This window comes from Colossoma macropomum, unplaced genomic scaffold (genome assembly GCF_904425465.1).
Source record: "Colossoma macropomum unplaced genomic scaffold, Colossoma_macropomum, whole genome shotgun sequence".
In the NCBI taxonomy this organism is placed as follows: Eukaryota; Metazoa; Chordata; class Actinopteri; order Characiformes; family Serrasalmidae; genus Colossoma; species Colossoma macropomum.
Window position 1 is genome coordinate 52,028 of NW_023495257.1, and position 12,973 is coordinate 65,000.

Here is a 12,973-nt window from a genome sequence, read left to right on the forward strand (position 1 = left end):
TCTAAAGCACGTAAACACATTATTTAAAACAACTTATCAGGGCAGTAAATGTGTTATTGCTCATAAAAACACCAGATATTCTTAGAATAAATGCAGATAAACATACAGTACAGTGCAGCAAAAAACAGAAGTATTGTGTGTGTGTTACTCACAGTGTGGACTCTCTTTAGCTCCTGACTGCAGCAGTATTTTGGCCATTGGGACATTATTGGTGAGTATGGCGATGTCCAGTGGCAGTAGCCCCTCGCTGTTCGGAGTGTTTAGGTCCAGTTCCTCAGCGCTGAACTCCTTCAGAAGAGTCTGCACCAGCTCCAGATCCTGCTGCTCCACTGCCTCAAACAACACACCGTTACCCTGCAGCTACACACACACACACACACACACACACACAGCATTATGACCAACACTGTCAGCCACTGATAGCTTACCTTGACCTTTGCTCATTGGACATTTTATCAGAAACATCTACAATATAAGTCCACTTTATTAGAAACACCTACTTCCACCTACTGGCCACTTTATTAGAAACAACTACCTTCTTCCACTCTCTGTGTACCTTATGACACTCAACTATCCTTATACGTCCACTACCCTATTCATCTGACCACAGGGCACAGCAGTAGTATGTTGTTGTGTATGTTTCTCACCGCGGTGGCCTTGCGGATGTGCTCCCTGTCGGATCGTCCAGCGGCCGCGGTGTCATCTGATCCAGGGTTAGTGCGGAATTTTCCTGACAGGTTCCTGTAGAGCCTGCGGGCCGCGCTGGGGGGTGATGAGCATGACACACTGGAACACTTCCGCACCATCGGCCCCCGCGACTCTGGAACCTGCTGAGTCATCTTACACTCCGCCCTGAAGAGAGGAAGAGATTGTTCATTAGAGAGCCGAAGTAAGACTACAGAGGTACTTTCTCAAAACTATTTAAAATAGGCATCGAGGAACATGGGAAGACATTACTTGGAAAGAAGGTCGTAACCATTACTGCTTGACTGAATAGGAGCTGGACCGTGGGTTAGTGTTAGCTACCTCGCATACCTATCTTATCAAACTCTTTACAAAATGACAACTCTAACATCCACGATCACCTGAGGTCAGAGGTCATTTTCTTGATTTGTGCATATCTTCTTAAACTCTCCTCTGAAGGCTCTTCATATAATTTCATATCTAAATGCTCCGTTATCTTCAGCACTACTTTCCAAAACCGCTGCAGCAGCTTCAGCAGCTGTAAACTCTCTGCACGCCGTTTCACATGAGTCTCCGATGTGGACTGAATGAAGAATGAAGGGTTTCCGGCGTGATGGTCAGTCCTTAGTGATTTCCTGAGTGTCCATTGGTCAGTTTCACACAGAATGTAGACGGACACACCAATCCACCAGCTCCACACGGTGAGAGGCAGATGACGTGTATCTCAGCCCCTCTTCATAGGCTCATAACTCCGGATGTGAGTCTCGTATGATCTCGTGATAAGATGGAATGGAAAGGGCGACTCTACAGATTCAGGAAGTGTTTGAACTGGATTTCTGAGCTGGATCATCACAAAGATACAGGAACAGATACAGAAACAGAGAATTTGATGCGTGGGCACATTTGTGGACCCCAGAGGGTTACAGCTGGCCAAAAGTGGGATTTTGTCAGTTGCATTCTGAACTGCTTTCTGCAAGCCTGTGTGTCTGTGCAGTGGGTTTTATCCATTCAGTGTGGAAAGGTTTTGCTTATCGAGCTAAATGCCAGCTAGCACCAGAAGCACCTTTTCTTTAGCCATGACAGTCGAGCCTTTCAAAGTGAAATATGATCACTGATTTAAAAAAAGATTTTGAAATATTTTTTTAAAAGCATTAATGTAATGTTGTACTGTATTGCCAGCAGGGATACCACTTTGTTTCTTGTGGGGGTGGTGTGAAAATTCCCTGCCCCTGTATGCCATACAATAACAATGGATGGTGATTGGTCACTTAATGTCAGTCAAACAGCCTCTTCCTGTTAAAGTAGTCCGTTCTGGTCCTCATAAGCTAACAAAGTTTCTGCCGATAGTCAGAAGCCTAGCTGGCAAGACTGGAGGAACGCTGACGTGACTTTGAGGTCAAGAATCAATTTAATGTGATATTTTCTGCTTCCTCTGGTTGTAATTCTTTGTTTCTGTAATTGTATACTACCCAGATGAGTGTGGGTGTATCCATAGCATAAGCCCCACCAAATCCTATCCAAATTACTCTCACAGATGCCATGTTTAGCTCATTAATAGGTAGAGGGGCGTATCGGCCACAAACTTTTACATTTGTTCAAATTAGTGGTCACAGCCCAACTCCTGAAGATACACCTCCAACCCAAATCAAACACACCTCGCTCAGCTGATCAAGAACTACTGAAGGCAGTAACTGGACTGATCAGGTAGGTGTGGCTGGGGCTGAAGTCCGCAGGTAGGTAGATCTCCAGGAGCAGGTTTGATGGACACTGTTTCAGCATGTCAGTGTTTTAAATGCTTATTTGTACTATTTTTCAGTACTGTACCGTCACACTATGTGTCCATTTGCACTTTTTCTTATTGCATTCCACCAAGTCAGAACTCTCTGCTTGTCACTGGTGCGCGTTTCTATGTTGTTATGGAAATGAAGGAATATCTAGAACACATCTGGAGCAGTGAACAATCTGATACACTGTTTGCTGTTGCCCAGAGGTTTACAATGACATGAAAATACATGCCTGTGCTTTTTATGCTTTTCTAATTTTCAAATGCCTCATCACACAAGCTGGAATCTCACTAGCAAGCTGGCTGCCTTAGTAAGTGACATACGAGCTCTGTATGATCTTAGCTTTGCCTTCCCACTCAAACCATTTAAACGTTATCCAGTCCAAATCTTCCCTGTTGAAAGTTCTGTTTTGAAGCTAATATTTTCATGATTATGTAAAACTGATTATGTAAAAAACACGATTATGTAAAAAAGGGATTCAAAGAAGAGAAAGAGACATTGTTTCTTTAATTTCTGAGAAAGTTACGTTTGCCATTCATGACAAAAACCAGACGGGCTAAATCCAATGATGCAGCCACACTCATTTACATAAAGTTGAAATCTGCTGAACTTTCTTGTCGTGCAGCGAAGCAGATCCCACTGTACCACAGCCCATCATGCACCGCGTGATGCGGCAGAGCTCTGCAGTGAATGGGATGCGATGGGGCAACGTTGTAAATGGATGCATAAGCGTAACAGTAAAGCAGAGCAGGCCTGGCAGACAGCGGGATGGAAAAACTGGAACTTTCCACCACAGGCTAACAGTCTGCACGTACATACAAGTCACATACATACACACACTGTCCCCACCCTGCTGTGTGTGTTCAGTGATAATGGAGAGTTTATTTTAGAAAAGGCAGGTATGTGCAGCGAGAGATAAAAGAGTGTGTATTTGTGGCCGTGGAGATCAGTTTCAAAGACTGGGTTAAATCTACAGGCTTAAACCCTCACACACACACACACACACACAGCCGCTCACGAGCTAAAGAATGACCACTCCACACACACACGGCCTAAAGAATGAGCAGATGAAAGAGAGAGGGATGAAAGAAAGGGGGATAAAGAGAGAAAGACAAAAGAAACCAGTATAGCACATGCTAACAGCCGCTACACACACACAAGTCCCCAAATATGTCTGGAGTGTGTTTGTGTGTGTATCTGGCGTCACTCACTTTTGTATTGGTGCTGCTATATTTGTGAGGACTTCTGACTTCTGTATTAATGTGAAAATGTGAAACTAAAAAAGTAACTTTTTCAGGTATCGAAAATGTGCACATTGTAGATTTTGTGTACAGTTTGTTTGAAATTTTGCTGTGCTATTCATGCTAAAACAGACAAACAGGTGGAATGTCCTTAAATGCAAAAGGATACCTTTTTCATCCCATAAAACTAAATGAAATGAAAAACCTCTAACACTGTGCAGGCTACTTTCCATTCTGCTAAAGTGAAAGCAGCATGGACAGCTTTCTCGCTTAATTCAGAAACTGACATTTTTCCAAATATAACACAGATGTCTTTAGTCCAGTTTGAGCTGATTTTGGAGATCCTAACATTGTCCATGACAAAGCAGAGGGCAAACTAATCCTGATGTTTGTCACAATGTTCTATTTGCTGGGACACTGCCAGCTTGGTTGTTGCCAAGCCAACACCAGAGACAGCTGAGACTGGCTGAATGAGTTCATATCACTCAAAACAGAAGGGAATCAAATAATGTAGCATTTTGCCATTTATTGATGTTGTTATTGATTCATTTTTGACAATCTAGAAACCAAAGCCTGAACCTAGTCCTAACCTTAACCTGAGTAACCAAAACCTAAACCTACCCCTAAACTGAGTACCCAAAACCTAAACCTAACCTGAGTATCCAAACCTAAATCTAACCTTAACCTGAGTATCCAAACCTAAACCTAACTGTAACCTGAGTAATCAAAACCTAAACCTAGCCCTAACCTTCCTGTAAGGATTAGCAAAACTGCACATAACTAGAATGTTGTTCTATAATCATGACATATCATTGTCCTCACAAAGAGCTAAAGACGAGTACACACACACACAACACACAACACACACACACTCACACACACACACTGCAGTTGAAGAGGCGTGTTTTAAGTGCCGAGGCTGAATTTGAATGCAGAGTGGAAAATCTCACAGTGGGCAAAATATAAATCAGTCTATGAATAGTGGCACATCGTACTGCCGGTAATCACCTGAATGGAAAGATGCTTTCATTAGCCATCTTCCCGCTTTACACACACACATACACACACCCACACACACACACACTGACACACACACCCCCACACACACACACTGACACTGCTGTCAGGACCCACGCTTCATCACACCTGTTATTATTTACTGTTTTATTTACAGTGTGAAACTCTCTGTACTGTAACTTATATCACAGATCACTCTATGATCATCAGATTCATGTTTAATTGAAATTTCTCATCACATCAATCCAAACATACAGAGAAAAACAGGGGAAACACCACATGAGACATACAGATTGGTTACTTTATGAGCCCCACCTACCTTACAGCTCCACTAAGGAGGTGTACAGTCATAGACTGTAGCTCATCTGTTTCTGCAGGTTATCAACTCCCTCTACTCCACTCATCATTGGTCAGTTTCACAGGACTGCTGCTGTCCAACCAGTCAATCAGACAACCAATTAAAATCAAACTAACCACTGAAAATTCAATACATTCTATGGGTAACCAGGGGTCAGACTGGACCAGAACAATCGAGAAGTGTTACGGCATCCTCCAGGTACCTCTCTACCACTGATCTTCTCCATGGCTTTCTGTTTAGGAATCCAACTGAACAGTTAACCAAGTTCACAGACAGAAAAAAGGACCACTCATTTTTAGGAAAGCTTTGTTCAGACCAGCTATCCTCTGCTGCATCAATGTATTTGTGTTTATCCAGATTAGAAAACAGTGATTTAATGGACTTGGAAAAATATATTACTCAGTGAATTTTTCGATATAAATAAAACCAGTTTGCAACAGTTGCAACAACATCAAGTACATTTTTGTAGGTTGAATAAGTTTTCAAACTTCTGAGCCAGGCAACTTTACTAGAAAACCTGTGCACCTGCTCAATCATGCAACTATCCAATCAGCCAATCATGTGGCAGCAGTATAATGCATAAAATCCTGGAGACACGAGTCAAGGGCTTCAATTAATGTTCACATCAACCTTCAGAATGGAGTGAAAATGTGATCTAAGAGACTTTGAGGATGGCATGACTGTTGGTGCCAACAAGATGGTCGAGTATTTCAGAAGCTGCTGATCCTGAATTTTTACTCAGTCCATTGAGTTTACACAGAATGAAGCAAACAACAGTTGATGAAAGAGGTCAGAGATAAATGGACAGACCTGTTCCAGCTTTCCAGCTACAGTAACTTGAAACATACCTCTTTTTAACAGTGGTGATCAGTAAAGCATCTGTGAATGCACAAAATGCCCAATCTTGAGGTGGATGGGCTACAACAGCAGAACTCCACATCAGGTTCCATTCCTGTAAGCCAAGAACAGGAATCTGAGGCTATAGTCGACACAGGATCACCAAAACTGGAAGCTGAAGATCAAAAAAACGTACACTGGTCTGACAAATCTAGATTTCTCCTGAAACACGCAGATGGTGGGGTCAGAATTCGGTCTACACTGCATGGATTTATGGACCCAACCTGCCTTGTTTCAACAGTCCAGGCTGGTGGAGGTGGTGTAATGGTGGGGGGATGTTTTTAAAGCACACATTGGATGCCCTAATACCAATCAACCATCATTTGAATGCAACATCCTATCTGAGTATAGTTGCTGACCAAGTGCATCCCTCTATGGTCAGTTTACCATCTTCTAACGGCTACTTCTAGCATGATGATGGGTTTGTCTTACAGCACAGGTCATCTCAAACTAGTTCCATGAACATAACGAGTTCAGTATACTTTAATTGCCTCTCCAGTCACCAGATCTGAATCCAATAGAGCACCTTTGGGAGAACATGGTAGAACGAGAAATCACAACATGAATGTGCCACTGACAAATCCGCAGCAATTTCATGATGCAGGCGCATCAGCATGGACAACAACCTCTACGGATGTTTCCAGTACATTTCTGAATTCATTCTATAAAGAATTCGGGCTGTTGTGAGAGCAAAAGTTGGACCTACCCAGTATTACAACAGAGGCTGGTGAGTGTATCAGGCATCATAACAAAGGCCTAGCAACACCTTAGGAACCACCTAGGATACCATAACAACAGCCTAGTAACACGTTAGGGACCACTTGGGATACCAAGGCAGTGGCATAGCAACACTTCAAGAACAACCTGGGATACCATAGCAACGGCCTAGCAACACCTTAGGAACCACCTGGGATACCATAGCAACGGACTAGCAACACCTTAGGAACTACCTGTAATACCCTAGAAGCAGGCAAGCAACACCTTAGCAACCACCTGGAATATCATAGCAATGGCCTAGCAACACCTTAGCAACCATCTGGGATACCATAGGAATGACCAAGTAACAACATAGCAACCACCGTCAGTAGATGTAGTAGAAAATAAATCCTGCAGCAAGGCGCCCCCGGCTGCTCTCTATTCAGCTTAAATGAAGCTACGTTTGGTTGTTTTAGCTTCATCATTTTACTGCTGAAACTTCCACAACATTTTTGTTTCTATTTCAAATGTAAATATTTTTTCAGAAATGTAGAAATATTTTATTATTATTAGGAAAACAATTGATACTTTATCTAGGCTGTGATTAATCCAAATTAAGATACTCAGACTGAGACTAACCCAGGTTTAGATACTCAGACTGAGATTAATTCAGGTTTAGATACTCAGACTGTGAATAATTCAGGTTTAAATACTCAGACTGAGATTAATTCAAGTTTAGATACTCAGACTGAGATTAATTCTGGGTTAGATACTCAGACTGAGATTAATTCAGGTTTAGATACTCAGACTGAGATTAATTCAGGTTTAGATACTCAGACTGAGATTAATCAGTTATACTCAGACTGGATTATAGGGTTAGATACTCAGACTGTGAATAATTCAGGTTTAGATACTCAGACTGAGATTAATTCAGGTTTAGATACTCAGACTGTGATTAATTCTGGGTTAGATACTCAGACTGAGATTAACTCAGGTTTAGATACTCAGACTGAGATTAATTCTGGGTTATATACTCAGACTGAGATTATCAGTATACTCAGACTGAGATATCGGGTTAATACTCAGACTGAGATTAATTCAAGTTTAAATACTCAGACTGAGATTAATTCAGGTTTAAATACTCAGACTGAGATTAATTCAGGTTTAGATACTCAGACTGAGATTAATTCAGGTTTAGATACTCAGACTGAGACTAACCCAGGTTTAGATACTCAGACTGAGATTAATTCTGGGTTAGATACTCAGACTGAGATTAATTCAGGTTTAAATACTCAGACTGAGATTAATTCTGGGTTAGATACTCAGACTGAGATTAACTCAGGTTTAGATACTCAGACTGAGATTAACTCAGGTTTAGATACTCAGACTGAGATTAATTCTGGGTCATATACTCAGACTGAGATTAATTCAACTTTAAATACTCAGACTGAGATTAATTCTGGGTTAGATACTCAGACTGAGATTAACTCAGGTTTAGATACTCAGACTGAGATTAATTCTGGGTTAGATACTCAGACTGAGATTAACTCAGGTTTAAATACTCAGACTGAGATTAATTCAGGTTTAAATACTCCGATTGAGATTAATTCAGGTTTAAATACTCAGACTGAGATTAATTCTGGGTTAGATACTCAGACTGAGATTAATTCAGGTTTAGATACTCAGACTTAGAATCACAAATGAACATCCAAACATCAGCAATACACAAATTACCCTTTTACAAATGTATATAATGTAAACAGTTTGTGGTGGACAGTGTTTTATTTAGCACCATTTTGCAGTGCATTTTCTAGCAAGACGGGGAGCCCCCAGAAAAATCCTGCTTAGGGCCCCCAAAAGGCTGGAGCCAGCCCTGGCAGAGAGAGTAGAGGTAGAGAGAGAGAATAGAGAGCTGTCTCTCTCTCTCTGGGGTTCTCTCTGGGTTCTATATGTGTCTCTCTCAGAAGGAACTGAAACCTGACTCTTGGCACCAGACAGGCTGGAGGCAGGCAGACTGGACCAATTCACAGGGGGAGTGTGTGTGTGTGTGTGTGTGTGTGTGTGTGTAACAGGGTCTGACAGTAAGTGAGGTGGGGGCAGTGGGAGGGGGCACTGAGGGCGGTATTACTGCTGTGTGTGTGTTACCAGGGTCAACATTAACCCCTCTTATCTACTACTAGGCCAAGTGGAGCCAGTCTAACCCTACGACCCCTCACACACACTCACACTGGCGCGTGCGGGCAGCGGTATGAGAGCTAATCAGATGGAATGTCCATTTCAAAGCTATTCTGACCGCTCCGCTTGTCACCACAAAGATCTTTACATAGCAACCACTTTCCACCTATATATACGAGAACAGCCGACATATAGATAACATTAGTGCAGGAATCGAACGCTGTACAGCCCCGCGCTTCACACGCATGCGTGGTGTATTTGAGTATAATGGGTATGAAGATATGACTCAGATAAATAAAAGGCGTCTGCTGAGTCTGAGGAAATTAATGAACATGTTTATTTTTAAAGACTGGTCTTTCACCCTATGGAACCGAGCGTCTCGCTGATGCGCCATTCTGAGAATTTGATGATGGGACTTTATGCTCGTATAAACCTGCTGCCAGAGGAGTTACTGGGTGTGCACTGCCCACATTGGCCAGACTGAATACTGGCTTGTAGGAATAGAGCTTTCTGTGAGCTATCGTGTTGTTTTCTATCACTGTGTAAAAGATGCACAAGGCTTCTATTATTGTTGGATGAGTTTTTTGTGAGATCATTATTTGTTTAATCAGGGTAAAGATAAAGCACAACTGATGTGTGACATATATTCCTATTTGTGTGTTTTCTTGTTCTAAAAGGTAGCTTGTGAGACAAACTCAATTTTTAGTTTGACTTTTCATCTTTGTTAGATTCTTTATGCAAAAACAGCACTAAGAGATGACATTATTAACAGGGAAGAACAGATAAAGCAGCAGAAAGAGCCAGAGACTTAAAGAACTAGACTAAAGAATCCACCAAATGTTTCCCTTTTCGATCTACACAGATCAGTAGCCGGAGTTTCAATTAAGGGGGTCCTGGTTATAGTCTTGGGGGGTCGCTAGCAAGCATTACATCTCAGAGATAGAAGAGATTATAATGAGCATGACAACCACAGCTAACCTACTTCACTGTAGCTAAATCACTACAGAATAAACCACTTAGACCAAAACCAGAATATATAAACAGAACACTCCCTCACATTTACTGCCTAGTTACTTTAACAACTATGTCTACAACTACCTACCACTAGTTAGGTCAGCATCCTCTAAGTTCAGCTCAGCTAAGTTCCCACAGTCAGGGGAAACAGTGGAGCGGGCTAAGCTGTGCTTATTTGTTGGAAAAATGCCTTATGTGTTGCCAACAATAAATGTTGCCATGGTGATAGTGTCTGCCAAAAATTACTGATGACCTAAGAAGAACTCTGGTGGTCACTTTAATTTATTTAATGTAAAAAAAAATAAATAAATAATGAGGACACAAGGAAAATCTAGCCTGTATAATTAGAGCTCAGACTGTTGGGTGAATTCAGTTGTACGATCTGCTGGCAGTGGCCAGGTTTTCCATCAGCACTACTGCAGTACTATGGTTTTAGTACTAGACCAATTTGGCTTGTAAGATCACTTCAATGACACGCTTACATTTGACATTTACATTAGCTTAAAAGGACATTTTCCATTTTTTCATACTGGCATCTTTGAATGACCAGCATTCCCAGTATCTATACCCTACATCTATATGAGGAGTAAGTATGTGTACATTGACTCAGTTCTTCATCTGTGATAAAGATCTCTCTAAACCTGTACTTCTGTAATTTGGCATAGGAGTGAATGTCCTTTGAGTGCCATTTATTTCATCCTTGCTATTGATCATTGCCTCATATGGCGGTGTATATGTGGTCCACCTCAAGTTCTATCTCCAAGTGCAGTCCAAGATTACACTGATGACAACCTGACCTCTGATCGAAAAGCTTCAGGCAATAACAAACAGCAACTCTTGCTTGTTCCACAACATGTTCTCCAGAACATTTTCCACAAGACAGTCCCATCTAGTCAACATTTTGAACAGTGATATGCGTGCGGGAAAAGGCCAGAGCTGCTTTGGTTCTGGGTTTTAAACAGCAGCATGCAGGAGGAGGACAACGTCTTTGGTTTCAGAAGTAAGGACAGAGGGAGGGTGGACGGACACTCTTATGGATTCGGTGCGACGTCAGATTGGTCAGATGTGAATGTGCTGTGATCTGAAGCAGTGATGAAGAGTCCATCAGTTTCTGTTCTTAGTGGACCTAAATTGAACATCTCACAGGCTGCAGTCTGGAACTTGAAGACAGATTCTACTGGACGTCCAATAAGTATAATTGGATTAAATTCTTGCGTGAAAGTACGCAGACAGATACTCCCACCTGAATACAGTCTTGCGTTCTGTTACCCGCCCACTCGTTCAGCTTTCCCTCTGCTGCAGGACTTTCCTCAACATCTGGAGTCAGTAGCACAGATCCTTAATGACCTCAGCTTCCCTTAAGGCCTCCACACTGACTGACATTACAGACTGATGGACTGGATAGCTGGACAGGACCCACAAATACCGGATGAGAAAACCTATTAGTTCTCAGGTCTGAGTGGTTTAAAACTACAGCTGAGGATTTCTCAGGAATACACAAGATCCCCTTTTTATTTCTGCGAGTTCAAAGAAGATTTGATAAGCCATACACTCAAAAATAAGGAAGTGCCAAACTACAGTTACATCCAAACACTGGATCTGAACGCAAGCGTGTGGTTTTAGTGTTTGATGATGTGGGATATTTTACACAGCCTGTTTCACACAGTCCAACTCTGAACCTCTTGATTTTTCATTTTGTCTCTCGTGTTGACAGGTTAAAGTGTTACAGAGCGGCAGTGTAGCCCAGATACACGGAATCTAGAGAACAGGCACTGAGCCTATATTGTTACCAAGCTAAATTCTAGGTGAGGTGTGTGATGCAAACACATTCCAATAGTTCTAGATTTCGCATTCACAAGTCAGTAAGTCAGTAAGCTGCAGAGGGTAAACAAACATATAACTCTCTTATACAAATGATCAACCAAGTAAATGAATTGTCTATCCGTTTGGTAAAGGGTATCTGTAATGCTTGCAGTAACAGTCTGCAGTGTAAGCACTTTATGTACGAATGTCCAACACATAAGCTGTAGTAGTCTGTGGCCCTGTATGCTAATCATTCACATCTGATCACTGTGATCTGATCATCATTATCTTATCAAGACAAGCTTACAGAATTATACTGATCAGATTTCATTACCTTGTGCAATATTTACATATTTAAATCAGGCTGGTGTGGTGTCAGATCAGAGTAGGTGGAGTCTAAGGCTGTGCTGTGTTTAATGCTTAACCCCTTAAAGTCCCAGGCATACAGGGTCTTCAGTGCAAATAGAACTTTGTGCACACCGGTGGGCCCTGGCCATTTAAGGGGTTAATAAAACATTTTGCAGTCAAAAATAATTGGATGGAGGGAGGTCTGTGTGGTGTCTTCTAAAGATGGAAAATTGCTTTTCATAAGCTTCCATTTGAATACGCGCCAGTGCTTAAAAATAACTTGTTTAATGAGTGAGGCAGGAACAATATTAAAAGTTGTGGAAGGAGTGCAGATGACGAATTACAATGAACGTAGCCAAGCCAGTCACGTTACCTTTACATGTATGCAGTTCCGACTACCTTGGGATCAGGACAGCTACACTATATGGCCAAAAATATGTGGACACCTGACCATCACACCTATATAAGCTTGTTGGACGTCCCATTCCAAAACCATGGACATTAATATGACGTTCCCCTTTGTGGCTGTAACAGCCTCCACTCTTCTGGGAAGCTTCTACAAAATGTTGGAGAGAGTCTGTGGGAATCTGTGTCCAATCAGTCTAAAGAGCATTTGTGAGGTCAGACACTGATGTTGGACGAGAGGCTCTGGCTCTCAATCGATGTTCTAGTTCATCCCAAAGGTGTTCAGTGGGGTTGAGGTCAGGGCTCTGTGAGGGCCACTGGAGTTCCTCTACACCAGACTGGTCACTCCATGTCTTTATGGAGCTGCTTTGTGCTCAGGGGCTCAGTCCTGCTGGAACAGGAAAGGCTCTTCCCCAAACTGCTGACACAAAGCTGGAAGGAGATAACTGTGTAAAATGTCTTTGTGCTGCAGCATCAACATCACCCTTCACTGGAACTGAGAGCCCAAACCCTGAAAAACAGCCCAGCCCATCATGTTTAAGAACTGAATG

At 42.0% G+C, this 12,973-nt stretch overlaps 1 protein-coding gene across 1 annotated transcript in view; it reads right to left on the reverse strand.

Moving 5' to 3' along the window:
- LOC118801301 (ankyrin repeat and fibronectin type-III domain-containing protein 1-like) overlaps positions 1-12,973 on the reverse strand; it is a 60,133-nt gene that overhangs the window by 25,397 nt on the left and 21,763 nt on the right. Inside the window, exons 4-5 of the mRNA XM_036561554.1 lie at positions 648-852; positions 153-360 (exon numbers count right to left, since the gene is read on the reverse strand). Coding sequence (XP_036417447.1) covers positions 153-360; positions 648-852 — 413 coding nt within the window. The remainder of the gene's footprint in view (positions 1-152; positions 361-647; positions 853-12,973) is intronic.